General features: G+C 40.2%; 1 protein-coding gene across 5 annotated transcripts in view; it reads left to right on the top strand.

The window, feature by feature from the left end:
• Positions 1-26,984, top strand: part of ptbp1b (polypyrimidine tract binding protein 1b) — a 30,481-nt gene extending 3,497 nt beyond the window's left edge. For 2 of the 5 annotated variants that reach the window (XM_062038881.1, XM_062038882.1), the window contains exons 2-16: positions 1,238-1,271; positions 1,354-1,446; positions 8,922-8,973; positions 9,055-9,227; positions 13,561-13,707; positions 13,787-13,915; positions 16,694-16,804; positions 16,895-17,075; positions 17,133-17,213; positions 20,488-20,612; positions 20,749-20,782; positions 20,857-20,949; positions 21,012-21,228; positions 21,299-21,376; positions 25,468-26,984. In XM_062038881.1, the coding sequence (XP_061894865.1) occupies positions 8,961-8,973; positions 9,055-9,227; positions 13,561-13,707; positions 13,787-13,915; positions 16,694-16,804; positions 16,895-17,075; positions 17,133-17,213; positions 20,488-20,612; positions 20,749-20,782; positions 20,857-20,949; positions 21,012-21,228; positions 21,299-21,376; positions 25,468-25,600 (1,515 nt within the window). In that variant the 5' untranslated portion in view covers positions 1,238-1,271; positions 1,354-1,446; positions 8,922-8,960 and the 3' untranslated portion in view covers positions 25,601-26,984. The remainder of the gene's footprint in view (positions 1-1,237; positions 1,272-1,353; positions 1,447-8,921; positions 8,974-9,054; positions 9,228-13,560; positions 13,708-13,786; positions 13,916-16,693; positions 16,805-16,894; positions 17,076-17,132; positions 17,214-20,487; positions 20,613-20,748; positions 20,783-20,856; positions 20,950-21,011; positions 21,229-21,298; positions 21,377-25,467) is intronic. The other 3 variants (XM_062038883.1, XM_062038884.1, XM_062038885.1) reach the window with 2 other exon arrangements.
• The last annotated feature ends 222 nt before the right edge of the window (positions 26,985-27,206 follow it).

Below are 27,206 nucleotides of genomic sequence, written 5' to 3'. Positions count from 1 at the left end.
CGGGTTTTAAAACAAATTTTCGGGATCTTTAGAAGACCCTGGCCTGAAAACCGGAGGCTGCGCACTGAAGAGTAGGGGCATAGCACAATACATAGGTAAAGTAAAACAACAATTCAATTTAAAACAGGGGCAACATCATAAAAAGGATACAAAGTGGATTAAAAATGACAGTTAAAAGGTGCATTAACTAAAAGATTTACTACAAAGAGAAGTTTTCAAATGTTTCTTAAAAGTGTCAACACAGTCAAGATCATGGAGGGACTGGTGCAAATTGTTCCAGAGTCCGGGAGCTACAGTCTGGAATGCCAGGCGTCCACGGGTTTTATAACACGTTTTTGGGATCTTTTGAAGACCGGAGGCTGCACTCTGAAGTGTAGGGGCATAGCAAGTCAGTGATGTACTGAGGGGCCCCACCATGCAACTAAGATTTTAAAGTCAATGCTGAATTTAACTGGAAGCCAATGAAGACTGGATAGAACGGGGGTGATATGGGCTGTTCTGGGTACACCGGTCAAAAGTCTGGCAGCCGCATTTTGTACCGTCTGAAGTCTCTTTAGCGTTGACTTGTTGAAAATGGTGAAGAGAGAATTGCAATAGTCAATGCGAGACGAAATGGACGCGTGAATGATAATTTCGAGATACAATTTTGACAACAAATTTCTCACTTTAGAAATATTTCTGAGATGATAAAAATAGTTTAAAACCGTAGGCTTAAGTGAACAATGTCTGTGAAGTTTAAAGTAGTTTTGGAAAAAAGTGATGAATGTAGCTGGTAAATTTGTTTTTGAGCATTGGCGTGTAGTTGTGGTCTTGCATAATCGATTGTTTGATTGGGCCTGTAAACCGCATCACAATCAACTGCAGTTAGAATTCTTGTCAGAACCCATTGGTGCCCTAAAGGGCCTCCAGCCAGCTGTTTTACCACCAGTCATTCTGACTAGACGCGTTTCAATCCACATGGAATGCTGACATACCACAGAAGTCGTCTTACTGTACTCCAAGCACGTGACTCCGCTCGTCATGCTCGCAGGGAATGGCTGATGTTGCTCGTCAGACGCGGGGGGTGGAGTCAAGCAAGCGTTAAGAGAACTCATTAAACAATTAATGAGACGACTGGTTTAGCTGCTTTGACTGTGTGCTACCACGGCAGCGTTAATGTTGATAAGACACCAGCTTCTTCCTTGGGAAGGCGCCACAACTTGAGTCGTACTGCTTCTAACACTTGTCCTCTTCTTAGGGGCATCCAGCATGACTGAACAACAGGATCCAAGGTAGGTACCCGGGCCTCTCGGCCTCCTTCTTCTCCTCTTCTTCTTCACAGAGACTCTGAGGCTTCTCAATTGTGTCCCGCAGGACGGACTCTCCACCATCTTGGAACAGATGAGAGCTTTTTCCTGTAATTAGCATCCAGGTCCGCTAGCTTCTGCTGGCGAGAAAGTCAAAACAGTAAACTTCTTCACACACACACACACACACTTTTTCAAACTAAGATCCAATTGATGGGTCAAGGGTGACAAAGCTGCTCTTTGACCCCTTCCACATTGAGCTAATTCTTATGCGGAATATCAAACAAACATCCTCAGGTAAGGCCCTAATGGGGTCTTCAACAGTAAGTGTGCGGTTCCACACAAAGCAGGTCCAACTGTGGGCGCGGGCAGCTCATCTTTCTCTTCTTTTATTCATGAGCGTATCAGTAAGAAGATCTGAGCTGCTCGCGTTCCCTCAAGCCCGTCAAAAAAAGTTGTTGTTTTTTAAACGCCAGCCTTATTGTTCTTGTGGAAACTGTAGCCTCTTTCACTCAGTGGCCCGGCAGGAATCGCTGCATCTGAGCCCAAACGGTGTTTCCCATACATTTATTTATCTTTGGTTTTCCGCCATGAATACATTTAAACCGCCACAAATAGGTTGGGCACCACATGTTACGTGGCAGCATGCAACGCAAGTCAAATAAAACTTTGAATGTTGACTAAAACTCTACGTATGCCAGAAACCCCAAATCTGCATACGTATGAAAATGTTACCGTATTTTTCGGACTGTAGGGCACTGCCGATGAGCAGGTCTTTTCAGGTCTTTTTTTATACAAAAGGCGCACCGGATTATAAGGTGCATTAAAGGGGTCATATTATGATTTTTTTTTCTAAATTTAAAACACTATCTTGTGGTCTACATAACATGTAATTAGGGGTGTAACGGTACACAAAAATTTTGTTTCGGTACGTACCTCGGTTTAGAGGTCACGGTTCGCTTCATTTTTGGTACAGTAAGAAAACAACAAAATTTATAAATTTTTTGGTTATTTATTTACCAAATTTGTAAACAATGGCATAACATATACACACAGTCCATTGCCAGGGTTAATGTGGTCAACATATATAAAATAAAAACTGATTAAGATAAGGCTCAGAATGGTTTTTTAACAAAACTTTTCTACATATAAAGTGCTTTTTTTGATTGATTGAGACTTTTATTAGTAGACAGTACAGTACATATTCCGTACAATTGACCACTTGTTGACCACTTGTAACACCCCAATAAGTTTTTCAACTTGTTTTTAAAGTACCAATGATTGTCACACACACACTAGGTGTGGTGAAATTTGTCCTCTGCATTTGACCCATCCCCTTGATCACCCCCTGGGAGGTGAGGGGATCGTTTAAGTCGTTGTCCACGTTAATCAACATTAAACTGCCTCAAGTTGTTGCTCAGATTAAATACAATGACAAAACTTTTCTTCTACATATAAAAAGTGCAATATTAAACAGTTTCAAGTCAACTCAGCCTCAGATCACCAAAATGATACCCGGGCGCGGCGCCGCTGCTGCCCACTGCCCCCCAAGGGCATGGGTCAAATGCAGAGGACAAATCTCACCACATCTAGTGTGTGTGTGACAATCATTGGTACTTTAATCTTTAATCTTAAATTAACTTTTCTCCCATTAACGACACACCCAAATCAAAAGTTATATACTGTAAACACATTTCTGTCTGAGTAATAACTAAGCTTAGAGTGATCGTTTTATACTCGGCGGAGGAGTTTTTACGGGGCGGTACGTTCAAGGGCCGCTGAACAGAGTCTGAGCCACAACTCTGCCAGAAATAATAAATAACAGATTTTCTTACGCACTTTTCATTTAGATACATCTTAAAGTGCTACAGTACAAACCAATATTTGAAACAACAAAAGCTTAGCCCATAAAACAGATAAAATACCAAGACTAAAACACTATCGGTGAAGCATTAGAAACACAAAACATGCAAAATAGTGGATTTTCTAACAGTATTTATTTTAGTTAAAAAAACAAAACTTGGTCAAAGAATTTCAATGTGCGTGTACTTTTTGAGCACATTTAACAATACTGCAATTACAATAATAAACGTGATAATTTTGGTCACAATAACTGTGATATGAAATGTTCATATCATTACATTCCACAGTAACTAAACAAAACACTTTCAAAAGATAAACTGTCTCTTATTCCTTGACTACCTGTGCTTCTCAGTCATTTGGCAATAGAACCCAGCATCACACCATAATGGGCAGTCAGTAAGCCAAATGTATTAACTCAAACATCTAGTATTCAATTAAAAATGAATTAAAGTGCAGTTTGAATTTGAGGGAGTGTAAAATAAACATGTGTGCCAGCGTGAAACAAGTCCAATGATCGTTTCAGAAACAAGTGTCATCCAAAAATTGTTGATAAATATTTTTTTCTGCCAAGACATTAACTCAAAAGTGTCTAGAGGTTATTAGTACGTGTTGAATCAGAGCAAACACTTGAATAAAAAGTGTGATTATAAATATTTGAATATGAAAGTTATTTTTTTCTTCTAATTAACTCAATAGGATTAAGTACATTTAATCTCCCAATAGTTCAGTCGCACAGTTTTACCTGAGAGTCCGCAATGTGGACGGAATTTGCTCAGGCAACAAGCTGCAGTAGTGACACTCGGTCTCTCACAAGGAGTATTCAAATGATTAGAATTAAGCTTCTTTATGTAGTTGTCTTTCAACTTTTCTGCTCGCGCTGTCTATGAATGTTGGTTTTTTTACTACGTGAGGGGTGGCGAAGGGTTGGCATGGGTAGAGGCACAAAGGTGCTTTGACATTACGACGCAGAGAGGGCACACACGGCAAAATTAATTACCAAACCAAAAAAAACGCGGCCAAGGGCGGATTGTCCCGTGTAGGGCAGACCAACCGTTCCAGTATTCTACCGTGTACCGTTGCATTCCTACTGGCATACGTCACGCCCGCTGTGCACCACAATTTCACCATATAAGGTCTATGCAAAGTGACTTCTGAATTCAGTGTGCCTATTTAAAACCCTTGTTTTCTCATTCTACAACTACATGAGCTACACACTTTAGAAGCTAATGGGTGAGCAGATCCAGCAGTATTGCTAAGTGCTGAACAAGAAATACAAACTATGAACATAAAACAATCCCTTACTGTATGATGTCTGCTGTCACTGGAATGTCGACTGATGGAATGTTTATATCTTCCCGTTTAGATTAAGAATTAATCATAGTCCTCAGACAGGTAAAAAAAAACTGCGTCTTTTCGTGGCTTTGGTGACCATATCTTGGTCCAAGTCTAATGTCAAAGTTGACCAACTTCTCGATTTATGGCCACAACTTATAATTTGATTTATAATCCAGTGTTTCCCACACATTCATTTATTTGTGGCGGCCCGCTACGAAAAAATTACGTCCGCCACAAATTATTATTATTATTATTATTATTTTTTTGTCCTGTCCAGCTTCTCAGGCAAATCATATAGTTGATGTAGATGCCCATATAGGCTGTTCAGATTTACTTTACAAAAGAGAAGTGTAGGATACTTCTCTTGTTGCCTTATTTGTAGTTGACCACTACTGTTTTCTGTTTATTTGTTACTGACTGTGGCAGGACACCTCTGCCTCTGTTTCACTTTATGTTGCTGGTAAATAATATGGTTGTAGTAGTAGGCTAAAGTTAAATTATTTAGTATGCACTAATTAAAGAGGCAGAGCTTTAAGAGACATTTTAGCTTTTATATTTTATAAGATATATTTTTTGTAAGAACCACAATTAATAAATATATTTCAGTGAATAACTTATTGTTCAAATCTGTATATAAATATGTACATAAAGTGTTGTAATTATATTGTAAAATGGATGGATGGATGGACGTTTAAAACAAAACTGTTATTATTAATTAGTAAGTATACATTTTTTGAGCCTTTTTAGAGAAAATCATATCATTGTAGTAAATTATGCAAATTACTCGATGGTGTCATGGTGACCACGCCCATAGCCACGCCCCCACCGCCACAGGTATCTTGACAGTTTATGGGAAACACTGTAATCTCAAATTAACTTTCACAAACTCTGTGGCGATACCTGCTCAGTAGGTCAATAGCTGCATAAGCTAGTTACTTCTGTGATCACTGCGCTGTTAAAAGTTGTTCCTTGGCGTTTGCGCTTATAATTAAGACTCAAACAAAGGTGGATTTGACAAAGTGTACATGCCGATTTGTCCTGACAAAAACCAGTATCTAGCACTGGATGGCTGTCATTCTCCTGATGAAGTCACAGTTCGCTTTATCCCTTTGGTCATCTCTGGCAAACTTTTTGCACTTTTCAAACGGTGCGTCTAGAGAACCAAGCTTTTGCAAAGGCCCCGAGCCTTTTTTTGCAGCTGGCTTTGGGGCATCTTTTTTAAGCGGCAGGGGGTCTTCCTCTGCTTTCAAAACACTGTGGTGGCAATCAAGGTGACTGATAAGGTTTGATATTTTGAAACTTTTTAATATTGCTGATTCTTGATTAGTATGAAAGTCACAACATGTAAATAGAGTATTGTTAGTGGGGTTTTTTTATGTTATAGAGGGTTTTATGGGCACAACAGATTAGCTGCATTGTTTGCCACCCCATAGATTAAATTACAATGTATTAAAAATACATGCTCTCGTGTTAATAAGGCACTGTGAATAATAGGCAAAATCCCAAAAAAGTACAGTACCCCTTTAACGTTTAAAAACAATAGGGATGTGAGCACCCATTGGGGGAAAAAAAAAAGTCATAGTCAGCTGTCCTTTTATCTATGTTTTAAATCTACATTTAACGCATTCTTTCTGGTCGATAATATGTATTGGATATGCTTTAGTGTACATTTTGAAACACAGGCCCATTTATAATTCTCTTTTTGAGTCTTGTCTGCAAGTGGTTTGCGTGGAGGTGTTTCCCTTAGACACAAATGAAGCCCTCCATCTCCCCCTTTTCAAAAGTATCAGAATGTATCTTTTGAAAATGTAAAACGAACATCAGCGCAACTTTTTTTTTCCAGATACGATCAAAAATAAACATCTTAAGCAGTATAAAGATTCACCGGTTACAACATTAGGTACACTTGCCTACTTTCTGATGAAAACAGCTGCTTTTACCAGCAAATATGTCACATGCCCAGATTATATTAAAATAATACTTTATCCAACCTTTTTTGGTGTTTCCTCAACCAAGTCATGATGTCGCCGTCTGACTTTAGTGGCTAGACCAATTTCGTAGTGGCCCATCTTGACAAAATAGTGTCATGGACAAATAAACACGGAATTATTTATTTTAGAGACATAAATGAGAAGAAATGACACAGTCGTTCCAGGCAGCGGTCTCAGATGAGTCGGTTTAGCAGAGGGGGAGGAGCCTAGCCCACAGTATGTGCAGAACATGGCGGCAATGTACGTCCGTCAATCTGTTACGTCACAAATGGTTTACCGTTAAAAAAGTCTCAAACACAGCGTGCAAAGGCATCCAAAATTGGTGCAAGCTCACGCTCAAATGCATGAACCTTATGATGCCTAGTGGTTAGAGTGTCCGCCCTGAGATCGGTAGGTTGGAGTTCAAATCCCAGCCGAGTCATACCAAAGACTATAAAAATGGGACCCGGTTCCCTCCCTGCTTGGCACTCAGCATCAAGGGTTGGGGTTGGGGGTTAAATCACCAAAATGATTCCCGGGCGCCGCTGCTGCCCACTGCTCCCCAAGGGGATGGGTCAAATGCAGAGGACAAATTTCACCACATCTAGTGTGTGTGTCACAATCATTGGTACTTTAATCTTTAATCTTAAATTGATGCTTTGGCATTGTTTAAGTATCCAACACTGGAGCAACATTTATAAGTCAATTCCCTTCAAGTCAAAACATGCATAAACGTGCGCCACATATTAACTGTAATTCCAGGCTAATATTTAAAAAAACAAAAACATTGACGTTATAATGACATTAACACAATGGAGATATTTGCAATATTATAATAACTCACAAACATTGATGTTAGGGTGACATTAACTTGATGGAAATATTAGCAATAATAAAGGTATTAGGAAATAAAGTAGAGCAAAGCAGCACTCAGGACATGCATATTGTGTCATATCTCGTAAATAAAATGGAATTGATAATGTGATGTTTGTTATAATTATTCATTGTAAAATACATAATGATGAAATACAATGATCAATTCAAGATGCCTGTTTGGTATAATTAGTGATTATAAAATTCATAATGATGAAATACAATGATCAATTCAAGATGCCTGTTTGGTATAATTAGTGATTATAAAATTCATAAATGATAAATGGGTTATACTTGTATAGCGCTTTTCTACCTTCAAGGTACTCAAAGCGCTTTGACAGTATTTCCACATTCACCCATTCAAACACATTCACACACTGATGGCGGGAGCTGCCATGCAAGGCGCTAACCAGCAGCCATCAGGAGCAAGGGTGAAGTGTCTTGCCCAAGGACACAACGGACGTGACGAGGATGGTAGAAGGTGGGGATTGAACCTCAGTAACCAGCAACCGTCCGATTGCTGGCACGGCCACTCTACCAACTTCGCCACGCCGTCCCCGGGCGTAATGATGAAATACAATGATCAATTCAAGATGCCGTACATAGTTGTGCTCAATTGTTTACTGTCCACTATCGCCGCAATCACTTTATTTACACTCACCACAAATAACCAAATTGTGGCGGAGTTCATAGATTATCGTATCATTGTTAAATATAGAAATAGTTGGGTAGGTCCTAAAAATGACGATGGATCAATCTGCATTAACATATTGATTTTGACGGCCCAAACAACAAACAGCATCACAAAGATGTGTTTTGACTATAGAAATAACATTTGTTTTTTTATCTTTTTAGAAAAATGACTGTCTTTCATGGCAAAGTATGCAAATATGATTCTGATGTCATTCATGGACATGTGACTGCTCCTCCCAGGACGACATGCACCATGATGCATTGCCCTCCACCCTCACACAGGCTGTGAATATGTTTGGATCCTTTCCTGCAGCATGTTAACATTCGAATGTTGCAACCCTTAAAAAAATATTTAGTGTTTGATTTAATTAATTTTTTCTGAAAATAAAATTAAGGTAAAACCATAACATGACCCCGTTCACAACTTATCATTTCAACGTACAGTAATTTATCCCTTCTAATCGATTTCAGACATGACTGCGATTAATGAATTTCCGCAAAGTAGTAGTCATTACTTATACAAAAAATATATTTTCTTAGCTAGAGCATTAAGGACTGTTTCACCCTTTTAAAATAAGTTTTTCAACATTATGGTAGCCCTCTAAACATGAAATAACTCCCTTTAGTCACCTTATAATCTAGAGTAACGCTGCTTGAGGCTGAGCCAATCAGATAATGAACACTCAAATTAGTTTGATCTCCTCACTGGCAAATACTACTGCAGTATTGATATTTTTAGTCTATTTAGCCATTGTTATACTTAAAAATGCTTAATTTAGGACCAACAAATTGTAGACTATGCTTTAAAAAAATGAAGAAAATATACCCCAAAGATCTGTGATGTGGTGAATATTTGGGCGCCATGGACAACTGTAGTCATTTTCTTCATGTTGTGTTTCAGAGGGGACCTGAGCATCTTTTCTCCAGTGGCCCGTGTATCATGACGACCCCAGGTTTCCTTCCCTTCTTTTTCTCCATCTGCCGTCCTGGCTAAAACCAATCTACGCCAAACTCCTCCTCCGTGTGCTCTGTAGCCAATGGCAACGACAACGACAAGTTGAAAGGTGACCTGAGAGGTCTCAGCACGCCGTCCAGAGTCGTCCACATCCGCAAACTTCCCGACGACGTCAGCGAACCTGAAGTCATCGGCCTGGGCCTTCCCTTTGGAGACATCACCAACCTGCTGCTGCTCAAATCCAAGAACCAGGTGAGTGTTGAGGACCGCATCGTGTCATGTCCTAATGAGTATGTTGGTAGAGGTCAGGGCTTCTCAATTATTTTTTTGTCTACCCCCCTTGGGGACATCTTTTTTTTTTTCACCCCCACCCCGAAATTCAATTAAGGAACTTGTAAATGTTTATTTATTTATGCGTACTATCCACTCTGAGTTGCTGGCACCAGCACCTACATGTCACCAAGCTGAAGCATGCACATGCATGTTGTTTTTCATGCCTGCATTGGCCCTGTTTTCTCTGCACACCAAATGAGATTTTGTTGCCCTCAAGTGACACAGATCTGATTTTTTTTTGCCAGTCTTAACTCTCCAAAGTGCTTCAAATCTGATCTTTTGGCATCAGATTCAGGCTTTCTTTCTTTCTTTCTTTCTTTCTTTCTTTCTTTCTTTCTTTCTTTCTTTCTTTCTTTCTTTCTTTCTTTCTTTCTTTCTTTCATGTTTATTTTGAATATGTAGACAAAACAAACACATTTTGCAAAAAACAACAAAAAAGCCATTCAAGAATGAATAATAATAATAATAGTAATAATAAAAAGCAAAAAGAAACAAGAAATGAAAATAAACATTAATGTAAACATATCCGAAAAGGAGTGAGAAGAAGTAAAAACTTATGTACTCCCACCCCTCTTATTACTTACTGTATGTTTAATAATAATAATAATACTATATAAAAATGTTATATATATATATATATATATATATATCTCTACAACATACATTTAACAAGTAACTATGAATGTGACACAACAGCGTGTATACATAGTATACATATACATACACATACAAACCTACTGACTCTTAGCGCAGTTCACTATGGCTGGCTACATCAGGAGGTAGACCTGAATCAGATTGGAATCTGATATTTTCAAATGTGACTTCAGTCTAAACACAATGCGACCTGTATGTGACCTGAATCTAATTTTTTCATCAGCTTTGGGCGAGCAGTCGTGTGTGCTGAAAAGACGCAGTCGCCAGCTGAAATTTACTCAGAACACCTGGTTTCGGTTTCTATTAAAGCCTGCCAAAATTCCGGTGCATCACTTGTCAGTAGTGCGCAAATAATAGGCTACATGAAATATATGAATATATATTTTGATGCCGAAGAAATAGCAATTGTTGAAAGACCGGAATTGACGCAGTGGCGCATTTGCTTACATGTGAGTTTAAAAATGAAGCCTACGTAGATCCATGCTGATGTCCGCTTTTTTACTTGTTATGTTATGTTATTTTCATTTATTATAAGCCCCCCAACCAACTGTTACATCAGCCCGGGGCGCAGCCCGAGTAGAGAAACAAAAAAAACAGAAACAGAGACTGAGACACACAAAGGAATCTAAAATAAACAATTAAGACTCACAATGAACACATAAATCAAAAGTCATCTGCGATAAAGAGGTGAGTTTTAAGCTGTGCTCTAAAAGATTCCAGAGTGGTGGCAGACTTGATATTCAGAGGGAGCTTATTCCATAGCCTAGGTGCCGTCACTGAGAAAGCACGGTCTCCCTTTGTCACTAGGTTTGACCGTAGGACCTTCAGGGTCATCTGGTTGTCAGATCTAAGGCAACGACCAAGCCTGGAGCTGGTAGGTTGGTCGTTGTATATATTACACTATATACAGGTACATCCATTCATACATTATCACTTTCATTTACTTTCACATAAAAAAACCCCACACATTTTCATTGTTGCGACTTTTATTCATAACAATTTACAGTCTCCATTTAACCTAACATGCATATTGAACTTGAAATACTTTTCTCTTCAATTTTCACTCCTTGTTTTTGTCCAGTGTCAACTCCCGTTTAGGTGCGCTATCAGCTGCAGTGCTCCTGACAGACAATTTAGATGCACGTTTTTGTTTTTTTTTAAAGAAAGCATAGGAACGTTTTTATGATATTTTAGATGTTGAACTTATCATGGCTGATGGTAAGTAAATAATAGACTATGTACAGTATATGAATTCATAGAATATATTACTTAAATTTGTTTTCATGTAAAAAAAAAGGTTTAACTGTTAAAAATAAACAACTTATTTTGGAGGGATTTATTTTGCCACAATTAAATACATGTAGGGGAAGCCCTGATATAACTTAAGAGCAAACATGGGAAATTTAAGGCCCGAGGGCTGCATGCGGCCCGTTAAGTTTTTCAATCTGGCCCGCCGGACATTCCCAAATATTTTTTTTTTAGATCTTTTAGATGGAAACTGTAGCTGCCATTATGATGTGCAGTGATGTTTTCAAGTTACCGTAAGTATTGAACTAATACAAAGTAATTCAATGGTTGGAATCTGTGCTTTTGCATGATATACTAGTTACTATGGTAATCTAAGTCACTGCAGCTCAGACGAGGCAGTGAGCAGTTTGGGTGGGGAGTGTTTCCAGAGCGACCTAGCTGAAATGCGGGTGTCAGGGACAGACGTGGAAGGAGATTTTTACAACAAATTTCTAAAACTCAGTGATACCGGTATGTATATCAGATTGTAGGTGGGTTTTTTTTACCCTTCGTGTTCATATTTCACTGCGTTTGTTGTATTTTTGTTGCGTTTCGCTTGATTGTAAAATATGTCGATCGAGAGGGGATGTGGCTTTCATATGTTGTCAATATTCAGTGTTTTATCGTTCATAGTCAATATTGTAAATCCCACATTCTTTATTTTCATGTACATTCTGGAGGTCTCATTCATGAAAAAATGTAAAATACCATTCTGTTTTTTAAGGCGGTCTGTCAAAGTTTATAGCATTCAATAAGACATTATTGTGAAGTTTTGTTTTAGTGTTCCTAAAAATAGATATACTGACTCCCAGACACATTTTTTTCTTTAAATTTTGCCCCCGAGTCAAAATAATTGCCCAGGCCTGCTTTAGAGGATAACTGTAGTTCATGTATCCAAGCATATTTTGGAACAAGCAATATATTTGGTCATATACTGTAGCCTGTTGATCAGGGGTCACCAACGCGGGCACCAGGTAGCCCGTAAGGACCAGATGAGTAGCCCGCTGGCCTGTTCTAAAAATAGCTCAAATAGCAGCACTTACCAGTGAGCTGCCTCTATTTTTTAAATTGTATTTATTTACTAGCAAGCTGGTCTCGCTTTGCACGACATTTTTAATTCTAAGAGAGACAAAACTCAAATAGAATTTGAAAATCCAAGAAAATATTTTAAAGACTTGGTCTTCACTTGTTTAAATAAATTCATTCATTTTTTTACTTTGCTTCTTATAACTTTCAGAAAGACAATTTTAGAGAAAAAATACAACCTTAAAAATGATTTTAGGATTTTTAAACACATATACCTTTTTACCTTTTAAATTCCTTCCTCTTCTTTCCTGACAATTTAAATCAATGTTCAAGTAAATTAATTTTTTTATTGTAAAGATTAATAAATACATTTTAATTTAATTCTTCATTTTAGCTTCTGTTTTTTCGACAAAGAATATTTGTGAAATATTTCTTCAAACTTATTATGATTAAAATTCAAAAAAATTATTCCGGCAAATCTACAAAACCTGTAAAATCAAATTTAAATCTTATTTCAAAGTCTTTTGAATTTCTTTAAAAAATTTTGTTCTGGAAAATCTAGAAGAAATAATGATTTGTCTTTGTTAGACATATAGCTTGGTCCAATTTGTTATATATTCTAACAAAGTGTAGATTGGATTTTAACCTATTTAAAACATGTCATCAAAATTCTAAAATTAATCTTAATCATGAAAAATTACTAATGATGTTCCATAAATTCTTTTTTTAATTTTTTCAAAAAGATTTGAATTAGCTAGTTTTTCTCTTCTTTTTTTCGGTTGAATTTTGAATTTTAAAGAGTCGAAATTGAAGATAAACTGTTTCAAAATTTAATTGTCATTTTTTTCATGTTTTCTCCCCTTTTAAACCGTTCAATTAAGTGTAAATATCATTAATTATTAATAATAACATAGAGTTAAAGGTAAATTGAGCAAATTGGCTATTTCTGGCAATTTATTTAAGTGTGTATCAAACTGGTAGCCCTTCGCATTAATCCGTACCCAAGAAGTAGCTCTTGGTTTCAAAAAGGTTGGTGACCCCTGCTGTTGATTAATTGGAGCTCAAGAATGAAAAAAGACGCTAATACTGAAAGTCCTTTGACTCTCAGGCCCCCCTTGACATCTCACCTCGCCACCTAATGGGGGCCCGCTCCACTATTTGAGAATCACTGGCAAAGACAGAATTTAAGATCACGTGCATCCGTCCGCCTCCTCAAACTAGCCTGACGAGATCAACGGTGTACACAGTGAAAATATTTTGACTTGTCCTTGTGTCGTTATTTCAGGCTTTTTTAGAGATGAACTCAGTGGAAGCAGCTGATAATATGGTGACCTACTACTCGTCAATGCTGCCTTTCATCAGGAACCATCCCGTCTACGTCCAGTTCTCCAACCACAAGGAACTGAAGACGGACCACTCCCCGAACCAGGAGGTAACACAGCTGTTTGCATTTATTAGCGGCCGTTGACACGCACTCAAAGAAAATCCTCCTCTTGTTCTCCCCACCTCAGAGGGCTCAGGCGGCTCTTCGAGCCTTCAGCACATCCATTGTGGACCTGTCCGCAGTGCAACCTAGTGCCGTGCTGCGTGTGGTGGTGGAGAACCTGCTGTATCCTGTCAGTCTTGACGCCCTGTGTCAGGTGCGTAGCAGCTGGCTTAGCTTAGCGTACCAAAATATATTTCGATGCTTTTTCATTATTTTCAATACTTTTCAAAATAAAGGACAAAAAAAAACATTGACTTTAGATGCAATAAATATGCGTTTCTATTTGCACTCAAAGAATATTAGAACACTGAAATAAAATGGCATTAAATGATACATATTAGATAGTTTGTCTTTTAGTTAAAAGCTAACAGTTACAAAGGCTCCTAATTTTACTGCTGATGTATAGTAGCAAGAGCCCCATTCATCGCGGTTTACTTGCTACATGAAACGTGACGAATGGGAGGGGGCGTTACCCACTTTAGCCGCCAGATGGCAGTAGAGCGTTGAATATCTTAAAAATGTGCTTTGTTCCAACTTTGACCACAGTGTCGGTTGCTATGTAGAGTGGCGCTTTCCATCTTTTTTCAGCAGACTGCATTGCAAAATGATTAACCAACCCCCTTCCTCTCTCGCAAAATCCACACAGGAATGGGGCCATATGAATTTTTTTCCCTTCTGTATGCAGTAACATATTGTGTCATTTCTGAATGTATTAATCATCGGAGTTTCACGTTGGTCCCATTGGGTTGAGTTTTTTTCTTGCCCTGATGTCGTTGTGGCTTGTGCAGCTCTTTGAGACACTTGTGATTAAGGGCCAAATAAGTAAACTTTGATTGGTTGAAGATGTATTACTAATTCACTTGTTCATTTACTGTTAATATCTGGTTACTTTATGTTTTAACATGTTCTAGCTACACTTCTGTTGAAATGTAATAATCACTTGTTCTTCTGGATACTTGACACAAGATTTGGGTGATAATACAGGGGTTAGGGGCCCTCATACATAGATAAAACAATCAATATAAGGGCTAAATAAATGATTGACAAAGTTGCGCTTCAATATTGAACATGTAGTCAGAGGTAGAATTATACGTTATGTAACTGACAATCACATTTAGTACCTTTTTTAATAAACAAAAGTGCAGCGTAACGATATAAACACTACAGTGTAAGCAGATGTATTAACAGGAGATATAAAAATAAGATTCTTCATCTCAGTATGTTAATAATGACTGACTTAACTAATTACATATTACAAAACTGTTGTATTACTCATTCACGGATTTCATTTTACTATAAAAAGGTCAGTAAATGAATGTATATATTTGTAAACGCCCTGAAGTGGGAAAGGGGTAGGATTAAATAAGCTTTGCTTCTTCCTACTCCTTTTCAGACATGATGTAAACAGAAATGATATGTAATTGTGTGATGTATTATGCTGTAAGTGTGTTCATGTTCGAAATAAACTAAAAGAAAGAAAGAAAGAAATACGCAAAAAAAGCAAACAACTTAAGTCTGTCAGATTCCGAGTGAGGAACACGGACATGACAACATAACAAATGTCTGTCAAATGTTTGCGGCACTTTTAGAAATGCTAGTTTTTCAACAGTATGAAATGGCAGCATGTCTTCGGCGATATATTTAACCACACTTTCTATGAGCACACACTATTTTGCACTGTTTTTTTGCACTCACCTTGCACACCAAACGTGAAGTGATTGTGGACTGTCGGTTGGTTGTGTTTCAAGTGGGATTGCAGGTTTGTTGTATTCGCACACATTCGGCCAACTGACTCGGTGTTGATGGGCTCATTTTGTTTCAACTGAAATATTACCACATTGGTGTGGTGACATCTGGTTTTGGGATCATTTTGTTTGTTAGCTGCTACAGGCTAACTAGTTGCACTGTGTGATGCTAGCGGGCAACTTGAGTCAAAGATACTTAATGAGGACAAGATAATTCCCCACCTTCTCTTCATTCCGCTATGGCACAAATGCTGCTGCAACCAATGAAAAGCTTGAACGCTCGTACAGCATGCACACAGCGATTTATGGATGCTAGAAAACTTCCATCCATCCATTTTCTACCGCTTGTCCCTTTTGGAGTTGCGGTGGGTGCTGGAGCCTATTTCAGCTGCATTCGGGCGGAAGGCGGGGTACACCCTGGACAAGTGGTCACCTCATCGCAGGCTAGAAAACTTACCGACTTAATTTTCATTTGTCTGTTGATTGACTATCGAATTTGGGCCCAGGCCTAGTAGGAACTAGGGCTGCAACTAACTATTAATTTGATAATCGACTAATCTGTCGATGATTAATCGATTAATAATCGGATAAAAGAGACAAACTACATTTCTATCCTTTCCAGTATTGAAAAAAAAAAACGCATACTGGCACCATACTTATTTTGATGATTGTTTCTCAGCTGTTTGTACATGTTGCAGTTTATAAATAAAGGTTTATTAAAAAAAATAAAACTTAAAAAAAAAAAAAAAAATTTAAAAATTGCCTCTGCGCATGCGCATAGCATGGATCCAACGAATCGATGACTAAATTAATCGCCAACTATTTTTATAATTGATTTTAATCGATTTAATCGATTAGTTGTTGCAGCCCTAGTAGGAACATTAGCAAGGACTCTGCAGTGCATTCTTCACCTTAATCGTTAGTTTTAAAGCCAAAATACTTATATATCCACACTGTTTCTACTTGTAAGTGCTCTGTGTGTGTGTGTTGACTCACATGCGCTTCGGCCCATATTACCAGGAATGTCACCCGAGGGCGCCATTAGGTGCATGAAAAAAATAATTATTATATTTTCCAAAGGCAGTATAGTACCTTTTTTTTTTTTTAACGTTATTAGTACCGTGGTAGTAATAATTGTACCGATATACCATTCAACCCTAAAGTGAGGTGTTCAACTGTGTCCTCAGATCTTCTCCAAGTTTGGCACCGTGCTCAGGATTATCATCTTTACCAAGAATGGCCAGTTTCAGGCTCTCCTGCAGTACCCTGACGCAGCCAACGCGTACAACGCTAAAGTGGTAGGTCCAACCCCGCCGCTGGTGGAACAAAGCGCACAGTATCGCCCGACCCCGCCCCCCAGTCGTCATGGCAACCGCCTTGCTTTTCAGTCCCTGGACGGTCAGAACATCTACAACGGCTGCTGCACTCTGAAGATCAGCTTCTCCAAGCTGAGCAGCCTCAACGTCAAATTCAACAACGAGAAGAGCCGAGACTTCACCCGGCCGGACCTCCCCAGCGGAGACAACCAGGCCATCATGGAGCACAACCCCATGGCGGCCGCCGCGTTCGGTAAGCAACACACACCTGTAGATATAGATACACGCGTGTGTACTAACATCTATGCAGCTCCAGCAGGTATCATCTCAGCCTCGCCCTACTCGGCGTCGCACCACAACTACCCCCACGCCTTCACTCTCCAGCCTGCCGGTCAGTGTCCTGTTTCTTTCAAAATAAGAGACGGTCGATGTTGTCAGTGGATCCGTGTGTAATAGTGTTGTCCTGATTCCAATATTTTGCTACCGGTACCAAAATGTATTTCGATACTTTTCTAGATAAAGGGCACCACAAAAAATGGCTTTATTTTAGCAAAAAAATCTTACTGCGCATTAAACATATGTTTCTTATTGCAATTTGTCCTTACATAAAATACTGAACATACAAGACAACTTGTCTTTTATTAGTAAGTAAACAAACAAAGGCTCCTAATTAGTCTGCTGACGTATGCAGTAACATATTGTGTCATTTATCTACCTATTATTTTGTCAACATTATAAAGAACAAGCTGTAAAAATTGATTATTAATCTACTTGTTCACTTACTGTTAATATCTGCTTACTTTCCGTTTTAACATGTTCTATCTACACTTCTGTTAAAATGTAATAATCACTTATTCTTCTGTTGTTTGATACTTTACATTAGTTTTGGATGATACCACAAATTTAGGTATCAATCCGATACCAAGTAGTTACAGGATCATACATTGGTCATATTCAAAGTCCTCATGTGTCCAGGGTAAGGGTGTAACGGTACACAAAAATTTCGGTACGGTACGTACCTCGGTTTAGAGATCACGGTTCGGTTCATTTTCGGTACAGTGAGAAAACAACAAAATATACATTTTCTGGTTATTTATTTACCAAAATTTGTAAACAATGGCTTTAAATTTTTAACATTGCTTTAAAATAGCTCTGTAGCTACTTAATATGTCCGTGTGTATTTCGTCCTACGTGTCTGTGTCCGTGACGTAAACAAGTTGACAGATAGTTAACATGAAGATCCCAAGGAAAGGGAAGAAAGAGTCCAGGCCTTTTATCTTTAAGAAGCTTTAGTGGTTTCCTTCCTTCTTGTCTAATTGGTCATTTCTTTCTTTGTTTTCTCTTTTCCTTGTTTCCCTTTTGTTTTTGTTATCTTCTCTTCATTTATTTGTAAAACTGTATAAAGAGACACAAAATATATTTCAAATAAACACATGTTTTTATAACATGTTTTCACACATGCACACACACACACAGCCCATACAATAGCATGTAAACAGTGCTCATAAAGTTATGCAAATAGCCGTACATAGCCCATGTAACACTTCAAAGCCACACATAAATAAGATTTACATATGGAATGGTTGCAAACAACACAGGATAATATACATTATATACTGAGGAGAGACACAAACATTGCACCCTCCCTTAGAGTGAGCTAGCGAGCAAAAAAGCTACATGCTAAGTAGCAACAAGCTAAAACAAGAGAACAAGCTATCGTCGCACAGTACTATTTCTACATTTACACGCGCACACAAAGTCTTCATGTCACTCATAAAACAGACACAGGACTTACAATGTTTCCAAGGCACTTTGTGGGAAGAAACAACAAACTTGGAGCGCTGAAACACATAAATCCGTCTCGTGTGTAAACAAGTGAGCGTCTGACTGTCGCGCGTAGACTACCGGAAACTAGAGGAGGGAGCAACTCTCCTTCAAAATAAAGGTCCCTTCTCCTTACCTGATAATGTTACGTCACAGTGTGGAAACTCATTCGGTGCACCTCCGTTCCGAACCCCCCGTACCGAAACGGTTCAATACAAATACACGTACCGTTACACCCTTAGTTCAGGGACATATTTCCTGAGTTTATAAACATAATGTGAATTTTTTTTAAATGGAAAAAGATTTTGTGACGCTAAAAAATAACGACGTAATCATAGTGTTACCGATACGGTGCATCACTTGGCAGTATTGCGCAAATAATAGGCTAGCTCCGTGGCCTTGTGGTTAAGAGTGTCCGCCCTGAGACTGGGAGGTTGTGAGTTTAAACCCCGGCCGAGTCATACCAAAGACTACAAAAAAATGGGACCCATTGCCTCCCTGCAAGGGTTGGAATTGGGGGTTAAATCACCAAAAATGATTCCCGAGCGCGGCACACGCTGCTGCTCACTGCTCCCCTCACCTCCTCGGGGGTGAACATGTGGATGGGTCAAATGCAGAGGACAAATTTCACCACACCTAGTGTGTGTGTGACTATCGTTGAGACTTGAACTTTAACTTATATGTAATTAGGGTTGGGTATCGTTTGAATTCGAACGATTCCGATTCTTTGTTTCGATTCCGATTCCTGACGATTCTCAGTTCCGATTCTTCCTGTACCATTAATGTGTTTGACAGGTAGTCCCTGGAAGGTGGTATGTATTTTGGGTTGAGAGTTTTCACCATATCCCTGCAAACATAAACATGTAATGTTGCTGTTACTGTTTAGCCCAGTATCAATTAGCTTAGCTCTAACGTTATTGCTTAACTAACCTAAATGTTGGAGATTCCACTTCTGAAAAGGGATGCAGTCTTTTGACTATGTGTGCAGTGACCTTTCTGTGGCACTCTTCCGTCTGTGGCACCGACATCTTCCCCATTGCCGCTACGGTGGACGGAGTACGCTGAGCACATCGCGGAGCCTGGCTAGCAGGTTGTAAATTGTCTATGAAAAAATACGCGGGCTAATTTGTTAGCTGCCTCAACGTTGGCGCAAAACACATTATTTATTGCATATATATTGTTTTACTTACCGGATTCGGACTGCAGTGCAGTCACCGAGGTGCCAGGCTGGGCGTCGAAGCCAGAGGAAGAGGCACAGGAGGACGGTCGGCGCAGCGCGTCGAAGACGGGACACGCATTTATTTGTACTCCATGAACTCGGAGGTGCTTCATCATGTTCGACGTGCACCCTCCTAAGCACGAAACAGTCCTGTCGCACGTGTTAAATTTCGCCGATATTTCACTTTTTTTAGTAAAATAAAGCCACACTTTCGACCGCCGACGCCCGCTATCCATGCTTGACTGACTCGCTCGGCTACATAGGCTCGGCTATGCTAACACTTCCGGCGGTGGGCGCTTCTTCGTTGGTGTTCAGCGGCTTCTTCTTCCGGTCGGCGCACTTATTCGTTTTTTCCAGTCGGCGGACTGGGTATCGAAACTAGGAATCGAAATTTAAACTTTTGAACGATTCCGGGAGAATCGGAAAGTTAGTCCCGGTTCCAATCGATACTCGATACCCAACCCTATATGTAATATATAAATATATATTTTGATGCCGAAGAAATAGCAATTGTTGATACTTTTTAGAGGCGGTATAGCACCGAATATGATTCATAAGTATACCGGTACTATACTAGTACCATACAACCCTAGCGTGTAACATGTTTGATTTGTCCTATCAGGGATGACAGTCCCCTCCATGCCTGGAACACTGACGTCCCTGTCCCTCCCGGGGACCGCCAGGCTTGCATTCCCCCCGAGCCCTGCTGGACACTGTGTCCTGCTGGTCAGCAACCTCAACGCCGAGGTGAGTGCGCACACACACGTGATGTCCAGTTCACATGAGCCGCCCCCTCCTCATATGTTTCTCTCGCGTTGCCACGGGAACGTCTGCAACCCTCCCGCCTTTCCCCGTCGTGTCCCCCCCCCCGCTGTCTTTCCAGATGGTCACGCCCCACTGCCTGTTTATCCTCTTTGGTACGTCACCGCCAGCATCTCGTTGCCGTCTCGTTGAAATTGTGTGTTGAGCGTTGTGCTTGGCGTGTCCTCAGGTGTATACGGCGACGTGATGAGAGTGAAGATCCTGTTCAACAAGAAGGACAACGCTCTGGTTCAGATGGCCGACGGCACGCAGGCCGAGCTAGGTAAGGCCCCGCCATCCTCACGCCTCGACCTGGGTGTTGTAACCCCTCCCCCGTCCCGGCAGCCATGTATCACCTAAACGGCCAGCGGCTGCACGGGAAGCCCCTGCGCGTCATGCCGTCCAAGCACGCCAGCGTTGCGCTGCCGCGTGAAGGCCACGAGGACCAGGGCCTGACCAAAGACTTCAGCTCCTCGCCTCTGCACCGCTTCAAGAAGCCCGGCTCCAAAAACTACGCCAACATCTTCCCGCCCTCCGCCACGCTCCACCTCTCCAATATCCCGTGAGTTCCTCTCCGCCGCCTCTGCCGCTCTAACCTCTGACCCCCGCGCTCTCTCTCCGTGCGCCCGCAGACCCTCCGTGCTCGAAGACGACCTCAAGGTGCTTTTCTCCAGCTGCGGGGCCAAGGTCAACGCCTTCAAGTTCTTTCAGTAAGTTGCCCTCGAGCCTCCCTGGTTTTAATCGGGACACACAGGCAGTATAGCTCGGTTGGTACAGTGGCCGTGCCAGCAACTTGAGGGTTCTAGGTTCAATCCCCGCTTCCGCCATTCTACAAACCCCGTTTCCATATGAGTTGGGAAATTGTGTTAGATGTAAATATAAGAACAACGTTTCTCAAAGTGCAATTGCAAGAAATTTTGGAATTTCACCATCTATGGTCCATAATATCATCAAAAGGTTCAGAGAATCTGGAAAAATCACTCCACGTAAGCAGCATGGCCGGAAACCAACATTGAATGACCGGGACCTTCGATCCCTCAGACAGCACTGTATCAAAAACCGACATCAATCTCTAATTATCACCACATGGGCTCAGGAACACTTCAGAAAACCACTGTCACTAAATCAGGGGTCACCAACCTTTTTGAAACCAAGAGCTACTTCTTGGGTACTGATTAATGCGAAGGGCTACCAGTTTGATGCACACTTAAATAAATTGCCAGAAATAGCCAATTTGCTCAATTTACCTTTAAAGGCCTACTGAAATGAATTTTTTTTATTTAAACGGGGATAGCAGATCTATTCTATGTGTCATACTTGATCATTTCGCGATATTGCCATATTTTTGCTGAAAGGATTTAGTATAGAACAACGACGATAAAGATTGCAACTTTTGGTATCTGATAAAAAAAAGGCTTGCACCTACCGGAAGTAGCGTGACGTAGTCAGTTGAACATATACGCAAAGTTCCCTATTGTTTACAATGATGGCCGCATGAAGTGAGAGAGATTCGGACCGAGAAAGCGACAATTTCCCCATTAATTTGAGCGAGGATGAAAGATTTGTGGATGAGTAAAGTGCAAGTGAAGGACTAGTGGGGAGTTGAAGCTATTCAGATAGGGAAGATGCTGTGAGAGCCGGGGGTGACCTGATATTCAGCTGGGAATGACTACAACAGTAAATAAACACAAGACATATATATACTCTATTAGCCACAACACAACCAGGCTTATATTTAATATGCCACAAATTAATCCTGCATAAAAACACCTGCGTGTTTGTTATGCTAGCTCCTAGCTCCTCTGCTAGCTCCTAGCTCCATAGAACACGCCAATACAATTCAAACACCTGATCAACACACACAATCACTCAGCCCAAAAGACCGTTTACCTAACCCAAGGTTCATAAAGCTTATATATTTTTAAAAAGTTACGTACGTGACGCGCACATACGGTCAAGTTATCGAATGTTTAGCAGCCAAGGCTGCATACTCACGGTACCTGATATTCAGCTGGGAATGACTACAACAGTAAATAAACACAAGACATATATATATACTCTATTAGCCACAACACAACCAGGCTTATATTTAATATGCCACAAATTAATCCTGCATAATAACACCTGCGTGTTTGTTATGCTAGCTCCTAGCTCCTCTGCTAGCTCCTAGCTCCATAGAACACGCCAATACAATTCAAACACCCGATCAACACACACAATCACTCAGCCCAAAAGACCGTTCACCTAACCCAAGGTTCATAAAGCTTATATATTTTTAAAAAGTTACGTACGTGACGCGCACGTACGGTACGGTACGTGTTATGCTAGCTCCTAGCTCCTCTGCTAGCTCCTAGCTCCATAGAACACGCCAATACAATTCAAACACATGATCAACACACACAATCACTCAGCCCAAAAGACCGTTCACCTAACCCAAGGTTCATAAAGCTTATATATTTTAAAAAAGTTACGTACATACGCAAAAAAAAGCCAAAGCTGCATACTCACAGTAGCACGTCTGCGTCTTTGTCATCCAAATCAAAGTAATCCTGGTAAGAGTCTGTGTTGTCCCAGTTCTCTACAGGCGTCTGTGTATCCAAATCAAAAGTCCTCCTGGTTAGAGTCTCTGTTATCCGAGTTCTTCCATCTTGACTGCATCTTTCGGGAATGTAAACAAAGAAGCGCCGGCTGTGTACTGTTGTGGCTGACTACGTTCGAAAAATACGTCCATTTCGCACCGACAACTTTCTTCTTTGCTTGCTCGGCTTCCTTCTCCATAATGCAATGAACATGATTGAAACAGATTCACGAACACAGATGTCCAGAATACTGTGGAATTATGAAATGAAAACAGAGCTTTTTCGTATCGGCTTCAATGTGGAAGGCATACCCGTGTTCGCCGGGCTACGTCACACGCATACGTCACACGCAGAGGCGTTTCGAACCGGAAGTTTAGCGGCAAATTTAAAATGTCACTTTATAAGTTAACCCGGCCGTATTGGCATGTGTTATAATGTTAAGATTTCATCATTGATATATAAACTATCAGACTGCGTGGTCGGTAGTAGTGGGTTTCAGTAGGCCTTTAACTCTATGTCATTATTAATAATTAATGATATTTACCTTTGTGGAAACACTGATCATCTTAATGATTTCTCACAATAAATATATATAGAAACAGATACAGATAAATATCAATATGCAACACTTTATTTTTATATTTTCTCTAAGTGCACATTTTTCAAATTGAACATTTTCCAATGATCACTTCTAAGACAGTCTTGTTAAATCACAATATCCCATTTTAACTAGCTAGCCACTAACATTTTTGAACAAATCATGAATTACTTTGCACCATGTTTGTACAAATAATAACTTGTGTAAAATACAAAAGTCAACTCTCAAATTTTTAAATAAATCATGTCACACTTTGAACTGGACAGCAAATCTGTTATCTGTTTCTTTGTGAGTTAGTGAAGACCAAGTCTTTAAAATTTTCTTGGATTTTCAAATTCTATTTGAGTTTTGTCTCTCTTAGAATTAAAAATGTCAAGCAAAGCGAGACCAGCTTGCTAGTAAATAAATAACATTTAAAAAATAGAGGCAGCTCACTGGCAAGTGCTGCTATTTGAGCTATTTTTAGAACAGGCCAGCGGGCTACTCATCTGGTCCTTACGGGCTACCTGGTGCCCGCGGGCACCACGTTGGTGACCCCTGCACTAAATACAGTTGGTCGCTACATCTGTAAGTGCAAGTTAAAGCTCTACTATGCAAAGCCAAAGCCATTTATCAACAACATCCAGAAACGCTGCCGGCTTCTCTGGGCCTGAGATCATCTAAGATGGACTCATGCAAAGTGGAAAAGTGTTCTGTGGTCTGACGAGTCCACATTTCAAATTGTTTTTGGAAATAATCGACATTGTGTCATCCGGACCAAAGGGGAAGCTAACCATCCAGACTGTTATCGACACAAAGTTCAAAAGCTAGCATCTGTGATGGTATGGGGGTGCATTAGTGCCCAAGGCATGGGTAACTTACACATCTGTGAAGGCGCCATTAATACTGAAAGGTACATACAGGTTTTGGAACAACATATGCTGCCATCTAAGCGCCGTCACAATGCCAAGCCACATTCAGCACGTGTTACATCAATGTGGCTTCGTAAAAAAAGAGTGCGGGTACTTTCCTGGCCCGCCTGCAGTCCAAACCCGTCTCCCATCGAAAATGTGTGGCGCATCATGAAGCGTAAAATACGACAGCGGAGACCCCGGATTGTTGAACGACTGAAGCTCTACATAAAACAAGAATGGGAAAGAATTCCACTTTCAAAGCTTCAACAATTAATTTCCTCAGTTCCCAATTGTTTATTGAGTGTTGTTAAAAGAAAAGGCCATGTAACACAGTGGTGAACATGCCCTTTCCCAACTACTTTGGCACGTGTTGCAGCCATGAAATTCTGAGTTAATTATTATTTGCAAAAAAAAAAAAAGTTTGAGTTTGAACATCAAATATCTTGTCTTTGTAGTGCATTAAATTGAATATGGGTTGAAAAGGATTTGCAAATCATTGTATCCCGTTTATATTTTCATCTAACACAATTTCCCAACTCATATGGAAACGGGGTTTGTAGTCACTGCCGTTGTGTCCTTGGGCAAGACACTTTACCCACCTGCTCCCAGTGCCACCCACACTGGTTTAAATGTAACTTAGATACTGGGTTTCACTTTGTAAAAGCGCTTTGAGTCACTAGAGAAAAGCGCTATATAAATATAATTCACTTCACTTCACCCCCCCCCCGCAGGAAGGATCACAAGATGGCACTGATCCAGATGGCCTCGGTGGACCAGGCCATCGAGTCCCTCATCCAGTTCCACAACCACGACCTGGGAGACCACCACCACCTGAGAGTGTCCTTCTCCAAGTCGGCCATCTGACCACTTTGCCTATGACCTTTTGATCCCTTGTTGATGATACCCGCGGCCTTAAGCTCCTCCTCCATCCTGCTTTAGTCTGCTGGACTCCTTTGGCCACGCCCTGTTTGGGACGGCCCTTTCTGGCCTTTTTTGGCCTGTGTTCAGGTGACGGTGGTGCCTTACTATTATCACTATTATTATTATTATTACTACTACTACTACTATTACTATTATTATTATTATTATTATTGTTATCATTAATGTTGTTCTTGCTGTCGATCTGTCAGTTGGTTTACACTTCCCCCCTCTTCTCGGCTTTTCATCGATTTCGCAATCAAGACGGCATATTTGGGTAATCTTTTCATCTATTGCGCAATCACAACGGCACATTTGAGCAATATTTGACGACACGCTTCCTGCTCTCGGTTGCCTCGTACAATCACCTTTTGTCGTCCTGAACCAAAAAAAAGAAGAAAAAAAAGCCGCCGTGCAACACTACATTCCAGTCTAAGTCGTGAAAGCCGGAAATCTGCGTTACGCTGAATGCGAGCAGTAAAGGAAGGAGGCGGTTTAAAAAAACGTGTTTTTAAAGGTTTCTGGCCCGATTCTCATCGTTGTGCAATCATCTAGCATCGTAGCATTTTTATGGCTAATATCGTTAGCATGTTGACAGTGTGGGCTAACCATACAGATTTATTAACTCTGCTCCTGACGTGCATACTGTTTTCTTTAGTAGTCGTGTGCAATGCTAATGCTAAATGTTTGCTAGCATAGCTAACATGAGTTATTTACTAGAATGTGAGCTAACCTGTTTTTAAATATTTACCAGTCAGGCAAAACATGTTTGCTAGTACTGTATGCTTATTAGCATGCTGGCTAATGTTTCTGATACTGTATGCTTATTAGAATGCTGGCTAATACTGTATGCTTATTAGCATGCTGGCTAATGTGGCGAGTACTGTTTTTTTTTTTTTTTTTTTTAATGCTTTAAGTATATATTTTTTTTAGCAAGCATTATGATGCTTCTCGATGTTTGCCACATGATGAGTGTCTTATCAGCGCCTCATGAGGAACCTTTTGATTGATACCAAATGACTTCATTCAGGAGAGTAAAATTGATTGTAGACTCGTTTGCGTGCCAGTCACATGTGGCCGCGACTTCCCAACATTCCTTAATGTTGCACTGATTAATCTTGCGTCAAAACTGTTGTCAAAAGTCATTTTCCCAGCTGACTTGAACGCATCACAAGAGAAGCAGGACTGGGCTGGTTGTGGGATGGGAGTTTATTAAGTGTACATAGGTGTTTTATACCACAGGTTGGTGTTTTTTTATTAGTTTTATTTTATTTGATCCGAGTGTGTCACTCGTCAACCAACACCCAACATTAAATGAAATGAGTTTTTATTTAAAAGTGTCTTATTGTTTGTGTTTCTCCAATATTGCTTGCAGTTACGCTGTTTAAACAGCAGGTGGCAGTGGATGAATAGATCTTCCAGCTGATAGGACCTGGTTGTGCAGTGACGTCATCGGCCGGCCAACAGTTGTCAGAATGTTAGGGGTCAGAGGTCAGTGAAGGCTGTTTGTGGACCCAGGAACATGTTTACTGGTGAATGTCGCCATGACACA

The sequence above is a fragment of the Entelurus aequoreus genome, linkage group LG27 (genome assembly GCF_033978785.1).
Source record: "Entelurus aequoreus isolate RoL-2023_Sb linkage group LG27, RoL_Eaeq_v1.1, whole genome shotgun sequence".
In the NCBI taxonomy this organism is placed as follows: Eukaryota; Metazoa; Chordata; class Actinopteri; order Syngnathiformes; family Syngnathidae; genus Entelurus; species Entelurus aequoreus.
This window is presented reverse-complemented; position numbering and strand designations above follow the sequence as displayed.